At 56.4% G+C, this 15887-nt stretch overlaps 5 protein-coding genes across 5 annotated transcripts; all 5 read left to right on the forward strand.

The window, feature by feature from the left end:
* The first annotated feature begins 726 nt into the window (after positions 1-726).
* On the forward strand, positions 727-2577 carry B0H64DRAFT_400292 (uncharacterized protein). Its single transcript, XM_062804057.1, has 2 exons — positions 727-1242; positions 1299-2577. Exons 1-2 carry the CDS (start codon positions 1179-1181, stop codon positions 2501-2503), a joined length of 1269 nt encoding a protein of 422 aa, XP_062657791.1. The 5' UTR covers positions 727-1178; the 3' UTR covers positions 2504-2577.
* A 743-nt stretch (positions 2578-3320) lies between these two features.
* On the forward strand, positions 3321-5194 carry B0H64DRAFT_400295 (6-phosphogluconate dehydrogenase). Its single transcript, XM_062804058.1, has 4 exons — positions 3321-3623; positions 3677-3793; positions 3861-4034; positions 4270-5194. The coding sequence occupies exons 2-4, from the start codon at positions 3683-3685 to the stop codon at positions 5023-5025; spliced, it is 1041 nt and encodes a 346-aa protein (XP_062657792.1). The 5' UTR covers positions 3321-3623; positions 3677-3682; the 3' UTR covers positions 5026-5194.
* Positions 4851-6060, forward strand: B0H64DRAFT_183687 (uncharacterized protein). Its single transcript, XM_062798957.1, has one exon. The coding sequence runs from the start codon at positions 5131-5133 to the stop codon at positions 5797-5799; it is 669 nt and encodes a 222-aa protein (XP_062657793.1). The 5' UTR covers positions 4851-5130; the 3' UTR covers positions 5800-6060.
* Positions 5893-7651, forward strand: B0H64DRAFT_400297 (RTA1 like protein-domain-containing protein). Its single transcript, XM_062804059.1, has 5 exons — positions 5893-6354; positions 6473-6851; positions 6932-7051; positions 7107-7181; positions 7234-7651. Exons 1-5 carry the CDS (start codon positions 6081-6083, stop codon positions 7505-7507), a joined length of 1122 nt encoding a protein of 373 aa, XP_062657794.1. The 5' UTR covers positions 5893-6080; the 3' UTR covers positions 7508-7651.
* Positions 7652-8578: 927 nt separating this feature from the next.
* B0H64DRAFT_462973 (uncharacterized protein) lies at positions 8579-14651 on the forward strand (the record flags this gene model as incomplete). Its single annotated transcript, XM_062807575.1, has 10 exons — positions 8579-8850; positions 9324-9695; positions 9774-9824; positions 9893-10295; positions 10361-10819; positions 10886-11377; positions 11440-11762; positions 11860-11992; positions 12050-12630; positions 13229-14651. The coding sequence occupies 10 exons, from the start codon at positions 8579-8581 to the stop codon at positions 14229-14231; spliced, it is 4089 nt and encodes a 1362-aa protein (XP_062657795.1). The 3' UTR covers positions 14232-14651.
* Positions 14652-15887: the final 1236 nt, after the last annotated feature.

Below are 15887 nucleotides of genomic sequence, written 5' to 3' on the forward strand. Positions count from 1 at the left end.
GAGCGGATAATTTTCCGAAGTGGTGAGGGGATGGATGGAACCTTCATGGAACTCCATCAAGCTTGACATTCCCAGTTGTCCCAGCCCACCTGCAGCTTGCCTGCCCTTCTCGGCGATCTCGCGCCAGACCCCGGGGTTTGCACTTGTCTCCGCGGTCTTGTTCCTGAGGCAAGGGACTGACTTTCCCCAGCTTTCCAGAAAGTGCAGCCTGTCAGCAGCCTCCGAAAGAATCGGACGTGGCGATCAGGTCACTGTCAGGCTGGCCGACGACGGATGGGTGCCCAACCGATAAGGCGACGATGTCGGAAAAGGCGTCAAACAACTAACAGACAAACGCTGAGCGCGGTTAGCAGGGACATACCGCCTATCTATGTAAGGAAGGTCGGTAAATACGTCGTAAGAGGTACGAGTTCTTTGAGAATGTGCATGTCATCATCCCGCATCCCGCGCGACAGCCCTAGAAAAAAGAGGGCAGAGCCTCCTTGTCAATGACTTGGAGAAGGCCAATTCGCTCACGATAGGTTCGAGCTTCCTCCGGAAAGACGGCGTGTGGCCTCATGCACCCGCACTCTGCGCACCCCTGCCGTTCCCCTGATGGGCTGTTGGAACTCAAAAACCCCCAACCCTTTTTGGGTGTGTGGAGAAAGGAACAAGCCAGCTGTCCAATCGGCGGCCAACGGCCCTGCACGCCACTGACAGTTGTGATCCGTGCCCTTCCACTCAACACGCTAGACGTTCCCCACAGCTCGAGTCGCGCTGATGAACTCGCTCATTGGGGACAGGATGGTCGTTACCCCAGGACCCCCCAGGCTCCTTCTCCCAATCTGTCACCCCGCTCCCCCCAGAACAGATTGCAGATTGCGCCCGGTCCAAAACTTCGTCAATCGCATCGCGAGCATCATCAGCGCTGCGCTGTCGTTTTGCCTCCAGCATCACCTTTCTTTCATCAGATGTAGATCGGTCCCTGCATCGTTTTTCCGTAATTATCTTATTTCTGCTGGTCCCCCGCGACAAGAGCGGCACGGCACGGAGACCCCTGCGGCGACGCGCAAAGAATTTCTCTCGTCGCGCTTCTTTCCCACTCCGGGACCCCCCGACCACGCGTTCAGAATAGATCTGCTCGCGCAACTCTTCCCTTCCGCGACAGCCTCGTTCGGTAGAAGCACATTCGGTAAACAATGGCGCCAGACCGGCGTCTTCCAGAACGACACAATCCTCTTCTGACAGAGGATGTGCCAGCTCGTATGTCCATCGTTCTGCCCCCGACTTGACCGGTTGCTAATTTGTTGGCGCCATAGACAGCGATCTGGTCAGCCGTCGCCGGCTCGGGCAGACCCAGTTGACCGCGCGCATGATCGCAACAGCTCCTGCAGGGGAAGTCGACACGTCGGCGCTTGGCGCGTTCGATTACGCGCACCTGCGCGCCCCGCTGCCCAAGGGCATCGTGTCTGGCATCTTCAAGTCGTCCCCGCCCAGCTACTTCCTCATGCGGCGCAGTCACGACGGCTTTGTTTCCGCCACCGGCATGTTCAAGGCTACGTTCCCGTACGCGGCGCAGGAGGACGAAGAGGCGGAGCGCAAATACATGAAGTCGCTCCCGTCAACGAGCCATGAAGAGACAGCCGGGAACGTGTGGATCCCACCCGACGAGGCCTTGGTGCTGGCCGAGGAGTACAAGATCCTACCATGGATCCGCGCACTACTCGATCCTACCGATATCGTGGCCACCGCCGGCGCCGACAGCGGCCCGCCCAAGAAGATCAGCGCGCCGCCCAAGTTCTTCTCCGGGCAGCCGACGCTTGCTCCGCCCACTCCCTCCACGCGCGCCTCCCGTAGCCGTCGTTCCGCCAGCCCAGCCAAGTCTGCCGTCCCGAAACGGGCGGTTGCGAGCCCTCGGAAGCGCCGCGTTGCCTCATCCCAATCGTCGATCGTCACCGATAGCCTACCAGCCAGCGCCGGAGAGTCGGTTTCGCCTACTCTCGTCAATGAGTCACAGTTCTCGGCTTCCTCGATGTTAAAGGTGGCAAAGGTTGATGATGCCACAGAGGCCGATCTCAAGATCGAGTCGATCGAGAAGGAGCCCGCCGTTGTACTCGAGCCTGTGCAGGAGGAGCCCAAGGTCAAGGTCCATCTCGACCAGGACGTCTCGGTAGATGCGGAGGGTGAGGAAGTCAAGCACACAAAGGTCGAGGTGGAGGTCCCTCTCCTCGGTGAACTCCCGTCGCCTGAGGACGCGGCCAAGATGGTTGCCGACGCCAAGGCCATGGTCGAAGCTGCAGTGAAGGCCGACAATGAGGCCGCCGGCGCGGCCTCGGGAAGCGGGGGCAAACGGAAGGCTGATGACATTGCTCAAGACGAAGAGGGCAAGGACGCGGAAGAGGGCGCTGTTGAGCCGCCCAGGGCCAAGAAAGTCAAGACGGAGGCAGAGGTGCGCAAGGAGAAGATCCGGAAGCGGGCCTTCTTTGGCCTCACTGCCACGGTTGCCGTGGGGGCACTTGGGTAAGTTGCTTTTCCGGTTGTTCACATGCATGAGTATCACTAACTGGGCTTTACAGTGCACTTGTTCCGATAATTACACCATACGTGATGAATGCCCTATGATGGCCGCTTGATCTCATTCATCTATTGCTCGGTGACGCCATGAGTGGCGCGAGATTTTAGCCTTGGAAACTCGGCTTTACCAGGTCCCGCATTATCAATTCACGTTGATTTGGAGTTGTGGGAGGAGGATATCGGGTTGGGCGGGGCGGATTTCTCCTGCTATTTCGGACATGCCTGTTCACATTTTCACCCCTTTTCGTGCACATACCCCCTGCGGCAATGCCGCCTTTCATCAAAACATACACGGGACAGCAATGGTGGTCGAAGGGGACGAGGAGAAACCTTGGTTAAATGAAGCCTCGAGTCGGTAGGCCCAGGGCAAAGACGGCCTTGGAACGCCCTCGCGCCTTAGGATGGGCAAGGGGTGTGCTTTGGGTAAGGGGAGGGTGTTGTGGTGACCAGATAATCCCAGTATCCCCTTGTAATGAACGGACCTAGAACCTACTAGGCTCCTACTGCGAGTTGTAGGCGCACGGCGTTTGTATTGAGTCTCAGATACATAGGTACATGAAGATACTCTCCCCGTTTCCCAACTTTCGTGTTCGGTATCGTGAGAAAGCTCGAGGGTTAGGGCCTGTACAACTTTCCGTGCCTCATCTCGGAACAGAAGGGGGCTGGCAGCCGTGGACGGGACCAGGCCCAATCCGGCTGAATTCCGTCGCACAAAAGCTTTTTCTCGTCGAAGTCTGCTGCAGGTTTCCCTCTCCCCTCGACTCTCTCAGAAAGCAGGGAAATTGCGGAAAATCCTCTTCCTCCCTCTCTAAATGGCAACCTCCTTATCATGAGGCTCTCCAGAGACTCCTAGGGAGGAGGAGCGGGAGCACCCGCCCTCCACAACGTTTATTCTTTTATGCTCTCCGCCTCGGCCCAGCTGGTCTGGTGACCCGTGGATCCAGCCATGCTCAAATGAGCTGCGGCCTTTGCCCGGCAATGGGCGGCTTTGGGGGGGGCTCGGCTTCCCCGCCGATCACCCACTCGACCGGATCAACAACACCGAAGAAGGTGCCTGCCATTCCGTCGAGGTACTGCCAACTTCTCTTACCAACTTGATAAACCGCTTTGTGACGACAAGCAGACAAAAATGAGGAACACAGGAAGGTTATGGAAGCCCACGCTCCGCGCCCAGCACCGGGGCTTCTCGTCTTCCTCCCGCCGGCTGGATAACTACGCCTTCATCGGTCTGGGTCAGATGGTATGTTTACGTTCAACTAGATGGCTTCGTTATTGAGCACCATGCTAACTGTGCCTTCACCAAGTAGGGGTTTCAGATGGCAAGGAATCTCCAGGCCAAGCTACCACCAAGCGACACTGTCCGCGTCTTTGACATCAACAAGGCCGCCGCCGAGAAGCTGGTGCATGTGATGAAGACACAGCAAGCCGGCGGCGCGGTGGCGGAGGCGGCTGGCAGCGCCGAAGCCGCGGCTAGGGATGCGGTACGTGCCTATCTCTTTCTTTCTCTCGTTCCTCTTTTGTGGTTCTTACCCTTGGGCTTTTATGATGAGTTTGTTTTATCCATGACTGTTCTAAGTTGGGCCGGCTCGCCGGCCTTTACCATGATTCTTGTTATACAACAAAAGCCAATCCTCTGAGAAGCCCAAGGACCACTCTTGCTTTACACGCGAGATACAATGATGAGCGGAGAGCATCAGCTGACCGAGACTCACTCAGAATACGGTTATCACCTGCCTTCCGGAGCCAAAACATGTCAAGTCGGCGTACGAGTCTATCCTCTCGGCGTATAACGCCGCCCAAAAGGACGAGGCTCCTGCGCATTCCAAACCGCGGCTCTTTATCGACTGCTCTACCATCGACCCTTCGTCGTCACGCGAGGTCGCTAATGCCGTCTCCACTGCTTTCCCCAATGGCCGAGGAAGCTTTGTGGACGCACCCATGTCGGGTGGAGTCGTCGGGGCGACGGCCGGGACCTTGACCTTCATGCTCGGGGCACCACAACCCCTGCTCAGCCGCATCGAGCCGATTCTTCTCCGGATGGGCAAGCGGGTGTTACACTGCGGCCCGCAGGGAGCCGGCCTGTCGGCCAAGCTCGCCAACAACTACCTACTCGCGATTGAGAACATCGCGACGGCAGAGGCCATGAACCTCGGTGTCAAGTGGGGCCTGGACCCCAAGGTCCTCGCCAGCGTCATCAACGTCAGCACTGGAAAGTGCTGGCCGAGTGAGGTCAACAACCCCGTGCCGGGCGTCGTGGAAACGGCGCCGGCGAGTCGGGATTATGCAGGCGGGTTCGGTATCGGTCTGATGCGAAAGGACCTGAGGCTCGCGATGCTTGCGGCCACGGAGGCGGGTGCAGACCTTCCTCTAGCGGACAAGGCATCAGAGGTGTATGAGACTGCCGAGTCGGAGGAGAGGTGTAAGGGGCGCGACTTTTCGGTCGTCTATCGGTGGCTCGGTGGGAAAGAGTGATGGTCATGGCCTTTTATTGAGTACGAATAGCCTTACATCAATGAAGTTCTCACGGACATTATTGCCGATATCCTTCTCCCGCTCCTGTGCTAGCAATATTATCCGATGATTGCGGCCACAGAAATATGCAACCCCCTCGGCGGCACGAGCTTGGTGGGTGGGACACAATTCGTGGCTTTTGTGGGGGAAGAGCGAGAGAACCTGGAACCACCCCGCGTGGCATTTCTCCGAGCTCCCAAAAGTTCCACCCACAGCAGCCCTGCGTGCCCTGCCACGCCTGCCGCTGCCTTCCCGCCGCCACTAACCTGGAAACTCTGGAATCGGGCAGTCCAGGGACAAAGCCGTTCACATGCGACGAACAATTTCCTATCCGATTCTCACAGTATTTTCCCAAAACGGAACGCCCAACACACCAACTCGTTGATTCCCGTCTCAACTCGCTCACTTTGTGTGAAGGATCGGATCGGCTGCCAATCAAGAGAACCTAACCCCCGGGGTGCCTCTATTCGGGATCGGGATTCTGGATTACCACCCTTTCAACTCTGTCATTCTGATCATCCAGCCCGAATCGAATCATTGCGCTCGCCCAGACCAGCAAAGGTCGGCGGCATACCACCCTCCCTAGTCTCCATCAGGGATCTTGGCCCGCACTCGGGGGTCGACCGACCCCGGGTTTTGAGAATTGGGTCGGATCGCTTAACGGTTTGCTCCCTCGCTATCGCTCCGGGAGGAGGAATGGGTGGGACTGTTGCATTCCTTGAATGTTCCCGGTAGAGTAGTGGTGGTGTGCGAAAGGGGAGGTACCTATATATGCCGGGCCTGGACCCCGCTTGGGGTTTGGGGACTTGTTTGGTTCTTGTTTGTTGGGGCTCCATGGTTTTGATACCCGGAGAGGTTCTTTTGACCTTAGACATTTAATACCTATCAAGAACCATAGCCCTGTTGCATGTTCACACGCCAAATCAGTCTGTCTGTCCGCACCCCTGGCTTATCGTTTTCGAAGAGTACAACGCAGCCTGCCCATCCCACCGGGTGACGAGGAGGAAACCGCCACAATGGCCGAGATCGACCCGTCCATGTTCCCGCCGGATTGGGACCAGGACGACATCAACGACGCCATCGCCAACTACTACTATTCGTGCACCCATGTCACGGCCACCTGCCCCGTCGAGGCCACCACGCTCGGGTACCACCCAAACAGGGGGATCAACATATTTATGGCCATTGGGTTTGCCGTAGCGACGGTGACCGCCCTGGTGCTGGGGATCCGGAAGAAGACGTGGAGTTACACGGCTTTTATCGCAGCCGGGTGCGCATTGGAACTCGCAGGTAGGTGAATTCACAGGAGAAAAGGGGGAGAGGGGGCTTAAGGACAAACAACCTAAGCAAGAGACAACAACAACAACAAAAAACCACGCCAGCTAACACCAGCCACCCACCAACGCAGGCTACGGCGCGCGCATCCCGCTGACGGACAACCCGTGGAACAAGCACGCGTTCGAGACGCAGATCGTCGCCATCATCCTGGCCCCGACCCTCATCTGCATCTCCATCTACCTGACCCTCAAGCACGTCTGCCTGGCCCTCAACCCGGCCCTCTCGCGCGTCCGCCCCCACCTGTACCCTTTCATCTTCGTGCCCCTCGACGTCTCCTGCCTCCTCGTCCAGGCCATCGGCGGCGCCCTCGCCGCGAGCGCGGCCACGACGAATTTCAAGATGGTGCAGCATGGGAATCGCTGCATCATTGCCGGGATCGTGCTGCAGGTGGTGGTGCTGAGCTTTTTTGGGACGTCGGCGGGGGATTATTATTTGAGGGTTAAGAAGTGGTGAGTGGGTTGATGGTGTACCCATCCATCGGTGTTGTTTTGGAGTGATCTGAAACTGACTAACCGGTTGCGGTGGACAGGATCAACTCTCCGGAGGCAGACCCGGAGGCTGTTGCGTTGTGGCGTGATAAGAAGTTCAGGATGTTTGTGTACGCTGTGACAGGGGCGTATAGCGGTATCTTGATCCGCTGTATCTATCGGTGCGTTCCGTTGCTTGGTACTTCGAGTGGAAGATGAGAGCTGACAGCTGCACAGTATCGCGGAAATGGCTGGCGGTTGGGGCAACCATATCATGCAGGACGAGCCGTCGTTTATTGTGCTGGAAGGATTGTGAGTGGAATTCCTCTCGTCAGGCCCCAGCGAGTTCACTGACTTGAAACAGCATGGTCCTCATTCCTTGCCTTCTCCTGGCTATCTTTGCACCTGGCTACCTGTTCCCGCAAATGGCGGCCCGCATGTCTGCCACCGGCCGGGTAGGGCTAAAGCGCAAAGATGGCGAACAGACGGACGCCGAGAAACAGTCGCAGCCCGGTGCCCTTGGGGGTCAGCAGCCCACCACCAGCGGAGACGAATCGGCCGTCGGTGAACAACGGGCGAAGGAAGACCCAGTACCGTCGATGCCAGCGGAAGAGTCCAAGGGCAGGGAGGCGAGCTGAAAAGGGGATGTGTTTATTTTGGTGGTTCTTATTTTGGCTCCTCCAGGGGCATCAAGTTCTATGTTATAATAAACAACGATCTTGAGAAATGTCGGTGATAAGTTCGGCCCTTGGCGTTTAATAAGTACCAGCATTAAAGATTAATCTCCGTCCTAAGAGTGTTGAGCAGAAGGTGAAAGCACAGCTTTTATCGGCGCAAGGGTGTGATCATTCGTCACCACAAACCAAGATGTGACATGACCAGAATCCGTACCTGACGAAACCCTTACCCAAAACCCATCCACCCCAAACTACCTAGGTACTTGCACCATGAGCTTGGGCTTAATCCTATGAAATATTCAACACATAATCTAACACATAATCTCCGAATAAAACATATAAAGAGCGAATGGAGGGATGGGATTTGGCCCCTATGTGAAAAGGGGCACCAAAGGGATCTTTGGGCGAACATTTCCGCTTATGATAGATATGAAATTTCTAGTTAAGAAGTAGGTGAGAAGAGGTAGCATCATAATATTAACTCGGGTAATAAACTGTATTTTCTATTATTGCTATTAATCTTTCTCTCCCCAGAGCCCGAGAAGAGAACCAGCTAACCTACTCCTTGCTAGACATGCCTCACTTTTCAAAGGAAACCCCCCCTTGCTTGTCCATGTCCACTACCTCAATGTAGACCTCCTTCGTTATTTAGAACTAGTACTAGAAAAGCTGGGCCTACCTCGGGATACCCTCTTCGACAAATTAGCAGGCGCTGTCCAGGAGTTAGACAAGAAGTAGACACGTAGTAAACATGAAGCCAATTTTGCGCAGCTTGTGAAGGAAACTTTAAGGTTTACTTTAATACCTACCTAGTTATCTGGAAGGTACGCGTGTAGTTGTTTGTGGTTAGCACACGTTTTCGTAGTTTGACTTTGACAAACGCACCGCATCGCCCAATTCACCCCAAGTTTAGGATTCCTAAGTGGTTTTATTTAAACTCGATTCTTTTCTTAGGTATCTTCCCAACTTTCCCAACTTCCAACTCCCACGAACCACCAACCCCTCGGCAACATCACCACCCCTGCCGTCACCATGGAGGAACGACGGCGTCTTGCGACGCCGGAGATAACCCGATGGGTCAAAAAGATTAAAAAAGAGATGACCAGGTCCCCCCCGTTGGGGGGCTTTCAAGAGCCGCCAGCGGACTTCCGCCACGGCTACGTCCTGCGCCTCCGGCTTTCTCGCCATGAGCGAGAGATGCTGGAGGTGGCAGCAGCCGACGAGGACCACCGTTGCTCTCCCCTCCCCGCCCTCGGCCAGCCCGGTCTGGCCAAGCAGGTCGCTGTCCTGCTTTTCCTTCGGTGGTACGTGTCAACCCCCCCCCCCCCCCCCCCCCCCCCAAGTCTATCCCCTGTCTATACTACCTGTTTCACTTGCCTGTTTGGGTCGCATATGGCGAGGGATGTTCCTCAGTGCTCAGCACCGCGCCGAAGATTCTCACGAGAGGTCAAGCGAGGGGCCATACGAGCGTGTCTTTCTCGTCTTGTTACTTGAAGCGGAGCCCTAATGGTCTAAGCGGCCACACAACGCTCTTCGGAAATTCACTTCCAGGTGAAGCTTTCAAGTTCTCAATGAGGCGGTCCCAATTTGACCTCAAGAGTCACAATTCACAAAAAGGACCAGATCACACCCCGTTGACTCGGCTCTACCAGCACTAAGCCATGGGGAATGATCCTTTCTTTTTGTTCGATAACATTTGATCGTTCAATCCACTACAAAGCCTATTTCATCAAACTTTTGGGGAGGAATCTGCTGACAATCTCAACCCACACCCTAGGTCCTTCGCCCACCACACCCTCCGCGAGATGCTCCACCAGTTGGGGGAGGCGGAGACCGACTCGGACAGCGAGTCAACCGAGTTTGGCGAAACCTCGTGGGGGTGGTACGCCGTCGACAGGAAGAGCGAGAAGGAGAAGCGGTATCAGTCCGCCCTGCTCATGTCGTTTGCCGTTGGGCTGGCAACACGACTCGACAACGCCCTCCCCTTCGACGCTCGCAGAGAGCGGGTGAAGGAACTGCTCTCCGATCCAGAGAACGAAGAGTTCTGGGACAACTACCAGAACTGCCACGCGTCCATGGCCAGCGAGTTGGACAATGACTATCCGGAGAAGTTCGCCGTCGCTCCCGTCCCGGAGGACGAAAACATTTGGTATGTTGTCCTTGAACTTGGTTTGGAATGGATTGCACGTGATATCTGAAGAATGCCTGAGTGACTTTCTTGGTACAGGCTCAAGCTCGCCAACAAGGTCATCAAGATGCATCATGTCATGCGCAAGTGGTATGGACAACCAACCCAATTCTGACCTTTCCACCACACGGAAACAATGAACTAACACTGCTGTTTAGGCCTGGAGTTCACGAAGCCGCGGGTTTCGCTGCCCAATCTCTCGGAATCCACAATATAGGCCCCGGGTACCCCTTCGACGGCATCTGGTTCAGAGGTTTCCTTGCCGCCACCTCTCAGGCAACGGCACACCGCGGTAGACCCAACGCCCACTCCCACTGGGTCCGTCTCCAGAACGGCACAACTCGCCCCGACATTCGGGCTTTCCTGGACTTCGACAGGTTTCGTTATTCGGTCACGTACCCTCAGTACGAAGAGGAGTGGGTCGAGACCATTTACGCCTGGGTCGATGGTGCCGACGTTTGGGACGTATGGACGTTTTTAAGAATGATCCACTGCGCGTCAACTTCCCGAGACATTACGCCCCGGGAGCATAGCCTCCTGCGCGTGGCGCTCTACCAAGCAGTACGTAGAGAGACAGATGCACGTCACATTTGGATGAGGTGGTGACTAACATTGATTTACTATAGGGACCCCCCAACCTTCTGAAGGAGTGCTCTCCTTCCATCCTCCATCCTAAGGACTTTGTGGACGTTGCCCGCTACAACTCGCCCGACTACCAACTCCGCCCCATCACTTCCCAGAACACCATCGCGGAGCTCCTCGAGAAGGCTGGCCTCGAGGCGACCGGTAACTGGGATCTCGTGTCCCTGAAAGCGATGAAGGAGACCACGTCGTTGCCCGACCAGCTATGGAGCCTGGGAGGCCATTACCGACATGTATTTTACCTCACTGAAGACGTAACATCACGCTACCTTGGTAATAACCGTGACTTGCTTTGTCTGAACATCCCCAGCAAATGCGACCCATGGGAATGTCCCGGACACTGCAACACTCACGATGGAGTCGATGGTCGGGTCGTGTTTGCCCGTCGCAGGTTGGATCCCGCCTTGTTGTCCAAGATCCTGGAGCGTTACTGGATTGACTGGGTGAGTGTCCAACCCCCCTTCTCCTATCCATGTCATGGCTTGGGAGCTTTGCTAATCACACTCAAGAACGACTGCATGCTCATATTTGGACGCGGTAACGACGGTCGTGGCAACCTCATTGACGGTAGCTCCATCTATCTACTCGAGACCCTCCCCGGCATCAAGCTTCGCGACTTGAAGCGAAAGACGAGTGCCGAGGCCCGCGGTCTCGCCTCAGCTTGCCTTTACCTCAACCTGAAGCTTGAGCACCAATACGAAGGTAACTTGGGCCGCGATACGCTAAAGAGCATCATGCGAGAAAGGTACCAGCCTCGTTTCAGCGACTTCACCTGCCTGCTCCAACGCCGGGAGGCTGGTATCGACTGGACCGATGCTGTCACTTTTGGCCACGGTCGCTACGGCACAACACATGAGGTGCCCTGGAAAGTCGGGAGACGGTACGACCAGCTGGGCAATGTCTCTTGCAACAGATACGAGACCGGGATGGTCTTGATCAGGATCATTGCCCAATCGGAAAATGAATCTCGGGCCGCCAGGTATGACATGTTTTGCAGTCGTGTAAGCACACCCTCGTCCCCCACAAGTTGGAGTCCCAAACCCTGTGTTTCTGAACCTTCTAGCTCGAGTCCTTCTACGAATACGTCGCCGGCAACCGCTTCAAGAACGTTGTTCACTTCTACGGCTTTATGTCGATCCCCGTCAAGTCCTATAAAGATGATAACGGCAACGATCAACGGCCGATACATTATCGTCCTAATTCCAGTGTTCACCGAGACCGGGCATGGGCGTTTGTGTTTGAGCACACGGAGGGTTCCCTCCTTCAGCTCGTCGGGGACATGGTCGACGACAGCTATGAGAGGGAAACTTGGCTCGCCATCTTCACTTTCCTGCATGACATTGGCTCAACCCTGCGCGATATGCACGCCACGATCGGGCCGTACCGGTATGTTTTCCTTCCCACCTCTTACTCTTCACCGCCCCCTACTTTACGACCAACCCCCGAAACCCACCCACCACTAACCACACCATCCCGCCACCAGTTCCCTCAACCCCGACAAGGTCCTCGTCCGCCTCAAGCGCCCCACCGTCCGCGCCGCCGACTTCAACATCCCGCACCTGCACGACCGGTACGCCGCACCCATGGGCACCCCACCAGCCAATCGCTTCGAAGCCGTCCTGGGCGAGCCGAGCCTAGTCCCGCGGTAGCCCCCCTCGTGAATGGCACCCGAGCTGCGACTGGGCAACACCACCCTTCACACGCCAGCAACCGACGCGTACTCCTTCGCGCACTTCGCTCTGCACCTCATCGACGTGGCCAGCAACGGCCTCTACACGGGCCTGTGCGAGCGGGTGAACGATCAGCGGGTGGTTTACGTGGAGCTGCTGAAGGGGCTGGAGGATATTCTCGCGGCCGAGTTTGACTTGTTGGAGAAGGCCGGTGGCGGTTCTGGGGGTGATGAGGGTGACGAGCCGCGCACTCGGGTCATGGACCGCTTCCTGCGGCTGGCGAAGCAGGTGGTGGACGGCAGCGTCGTGCTGGACGGCCATTACCCCGTCCAGGAGGCGTCGGCCTGGTACCGGTTCTCGACGGCTTTTCCGCGCGTGTGGAATGTGATTGGGACGAGAAGGCATCGTGAGGTGGACTGGTTCCGCCGGGAGAAGGTGCTGCTGTATTATATTTACCGGCCGAAGGATTGGGGCTGGAATACGGACGAGCCGAGCAGTGGGAGTGAGAATGATGATGATGAGGAGGATATCTGGGATGGCTCGGATGAGGACGACTCGGTGAAGTCGGATTTCACTGACATCTAGTGAGCAGTGGGAGATGTTGCTTGAAGTTTGCGGGCAGCCATCTTTGGTCGGTTGAGACCACGCTTTCCTATGTTTGGTTCGGAAAGGGGCTTATCCCGATTGCAAAACGTCCGGGATGGGTCGATATTGAGCTTTTTATGCTATTTGATCCCTTACACTCGCTGTGACAATGCATGTTGCTGTGTTTACTCAAAGGATCTGCTTGCCTGTCTCTTTCCCGGCCCCTTTGTGGTGCGGGAAGCAACCTCTGCTGTGCGGCTGGTCACCACTGAGGATGGATGTTCCGGAACCTCACGGAAGTTATTACTTTGGCGCATACATTGTCGCGATTAATGAGGTGCAGAACGTGATCAAACTTATTTTCTTTTGCCCCTTCACAAACATGACCATCGCGCGCAAACTCAAACACACAAAACCGCACCCAGCACAACACCAGTTGTCTTCTCAACCACCACACACACCACACAACTTCAAGCAAGTCAGAAGCAATTCACAGCCACCATGAAGATGTACGCGTCGCCATGCCCACCCCTCTCTGCCGTCTACTCACCCACCACCGCCTCCCAGGACTTCTTGCTGGCCCTTCTCCCTCCACAGCTGGTGGAAGAAGAAGGACGACGAAAAGACGAAGCAGGACGAGCCCAAGCCCAAGCCCACCCCGACCCCCTCGCAGCCCGCGCGCCGCATCCCGGCGATGACCACGACCAACCAACCCGACAACCGCCCTCCCCAGCACCAGCGCGAGCACCACCCCCAGAACAACCACCCCCCGCACACCCCCCAGCGCAGGCGCACCCCCAACACCCGCCCGCTCAGCGATCCCGGCCCCGGCCTCGCCCACACCCATTACCATCACCGCCACCGCCATCAGCGCCCGCGCTCCGCGCCGCCGGCCTCCCCGTCACTCGACGACGCCCACCGCCGCCACCGCCACCGCCACCCGCAGCCGACCTTCTCACACTCGACCGAAGCCGACACCCGCCGTCGCCACTACCAGCACCATCGCCGGCACTACAGTCATTACCAGCAGACTCGCCAGATATACTATGATGCCCGTCGTGAGAGCGGGGGAGTGGGTGGTGGTGCCGCCGAGACGGGGGGGAATCCGGATGAGGAGCGTTTTCTGGTTGAGGGGGTTGCTGCGCGCGATTTTGCGGTGCGCGGGTTCGCTGTTGTTTGGGGTGGGGGCGAGGAGGAGGAGGGGAGGGAGGAGGAGGAGGTGAGAGGTGAGTATGGGGATGGCTGTGGGGATGGGGAGAAGGGTGAGGGTGGGGGTGTGAGTGTTGGTGGGGATGGGGATGCCAGTGTCGACGAGGGTGCTAGTGGTGGTCCTAGCAGCGGGGAGGGAGGTGATGTCCCGACATTCGAGGAGAGGGCCAAGGAAGGTGTGGAGGGAGAGGAGGAGACGGGCGGGGATCCGGGTCAAGAGCGCTTCCTGGCCGAGGGGGTTGTTATGCGTGACTTTGCGGTGCGGGGTGGGGAGGGAAAGGTGAGAAGGGCGGATGGAGATGGATATGGCGATGGGGGTGGGAGCGTGAGTGCTGGTGTTGAATGCCAGGAGGGAGATGACCGGGATGAGATCCTGAGCTTTGAGCAGTGAGTGAGGGAAGGTTGCTTGCGAGGAAGCAAGGTCAGGACGGGATAATGCATGAGAACGAAGGGGTTGTCTGCGGGAGGGTACTGCGGACCTGGGATAGGACTCCCATGGGAACACCCAAGAGGTTGCTGTGGTGTAATGATCTAAACGCGAATAGTTATGCGGCCTAGAAATCCAATGCCACGCCAGGACCACACTTTACCTGACGATACCAAAAGGGGAAAGTGACCACGCATAATGGGTAGCATTGTTGAACACGTCGAACACTCGGTGTAAACCCCTGACTAGCCTGAGTGGCCCTAGAATTGTTGAGTTAGGTTGGTACTTGTACATACCTGGCACTGCCAAGATGATGCGTGTGGAGAGGTTTGTCTGGACAAGTCAACACGACGCAAAAGCAGCCGACGGGGGTGGTCGGGGGCACTTTGATTCGGCATCCGAGACCTGTCAGTTGGAGTAAAAATGAACTAGACAAGTGCCCACAGCTCGGTGCTGCAGATGAGAAAATTGGGCGACTGAGCGACAGGGGTTATCAGCAAGTAACTCTGACCGCCAATATTACCCCTGATTCGGATTGTTTTGGTTTTGCCGTTTCGGGACCTAACTTTTGTGGGCAGAAGAGTGACCTTTCGGCGGGCTTTCACTCATCTGTATAGTTGTGAAATCTACAATATGAGCTTTGGATATGAGCTATCGAGGTCTTGTGTGCATAGGAGGTTCAGACGCTCGGGTTTCGTGTCTCTGGCCAGCGACCTAGCCGGTTCCATAGGTGCAGAGATGCCCGTCGTTTTCGGTTACCCATCTCGATCCTCATTAACGATCTTTGTTAAGTGGCGTGTGTGATGCCGAGTGTAGAGGCGGATCGTCAACCGCTTCCAGGCTCTCATGATCTCCGGGGCGTGATAGTCCACGGTTCCACCAAGACATCCCCCCCATCGGGTATGAATTTGCGGCGTTGTAGGATGAGGTCGGCGTTGTTGCATCGGCGTTATCACCGCAACAGGCTCCAAGTACTCGCCGCTCTTCTGATGGGAACGCCCTCATCACGGCTAGTACCCCGGCGAAATCCTGCTGCCATCCCACGGCCGGTTTCAACTTTCAAATTACCATCCGACCAAGAGGCTCTCCTGATCATAGCCGTCGGCGTTGGGTTGAAGATAACGCTCCATCATGATACTCCCTTTCGAGGGCGACGAGCTGTGCTACAAAGGGAGGAAGCTGGTAAAGACCGAAATCGTAATGATAGTATAGGGGATGATGTAAAAGAAAACTGCTGAATAACGACCTACCGAAGGCATGTTGGTATGGAATTTTGGTCCAAGACCACCCTTCACAGCCCCGATTTCTTAACCCGGTCGCACATGTTTGGAAGGAAATGAAGGAGATGCTGCGTCAGGATTTCCCAGATCTATATTTCCCAACAGACAACGAGCTGGATAGGGCAAAGGTGCAGTGGCTGGCGCCCCGAAACGTTGCGCGGGAGAGATACTGCAGGGCTTATCGACCGGTTGAGTGCGCAAGATAAACCGTTGATCTACCAAATCTTGAAGCCCTGTTGAATAGCTTCAATTTCGTTCCTTTTCAGGCCAGTTTGGCCAGTAGCAAGCTAAGCAATGGATGCCGAAGTGTTGTTTGTGGGTGGTTGGGTTGGATGCCAAG

The sequence above is a fragment of the Chaetomium fimeti genome (assembly GCF_033439085.1).
Source record: "Chaetomium fimeti strain CBS 168.71 chromosome Unknown B0H64scaffold_5, whole genome shotgun sequence".
In the NCBI taxonomy this organism is placed as follows: Eukaryota; Fungi; Ascomycota; class Sordariomycetes; order Sordariales; family Chaetomiaceae; genus Chaetomium; species Chaetomium fimeti.

Excerpts from the sequence above, each read along its gene's own strand:
- B0H64DRAFT_400292 (XM_062804057.1), top strand. The coding sequence starts at position 1,179 with ATGGCGCCAGACCGGCGTCTTCCAGAACGACACAATCCTCTTCTGACA. Across the intron at positions 1,243-1,298 it reads GACAGAGGATGTGCCAGCTC|ACAGCGATCTGGTCAGCCGT; the intron begins GTATGTCCATCG and ends TTGGCGCCATAG.
- B0H64DRAFT_400295 (XM_062804058.1), top strand. The coding sequence starts at position 3,683 with ATGAGGAACACAGGAAGGTTATGGAAGCCCACGCTCCGCGCCCAGCAC. Across the intron at positions 3,794-3,860 it reads TCATCGGTCTGGGTCAGATG|GGGTTTCAGATGGCAAGGAA; the intron begins GTATGTTTACGT and ends TTCACCAAGTAG. Across the intron at positions 4,035-4,269 it reads AAGCCGCGGCTAGGGATGCG|AATACGGTTATCACCTGCCT; the intron begins GTACGTGCCTAT and ends AGACTCACTCAG.
- B0H64DRAFT_183687 (XM_062798957.1), top strand. The coding sequence starts at position 5,131 with ATGATTGCGGCCACAGAAATATGCAACCCCCTCGGCGGCACGAGCTTG.
- B0H64DRAFT_400297 (XM_062804059.1), top strand. The coding sequence starts at position 6,081 with ATGGCCGAGATCGACCCGTCCATGTTCCCGCCGGATTGGGACCAGGAC. Across the intron at positions 7,052-7,106 it reads TTGATCCGCTGTATCTATCG|TATCGCGGAAATGGCTGGCG; the intron begins GTGCGTTCCGTT and ends ACAGCTGCACAG. Across the intron at positions 7,182-7,233 it reads TTTATTGTGCTGGAAGGATT|CATGGTCCTCATTCCTTGCC; the intron begins GTGAGTGGAATT and ends GACTTGAAACAG.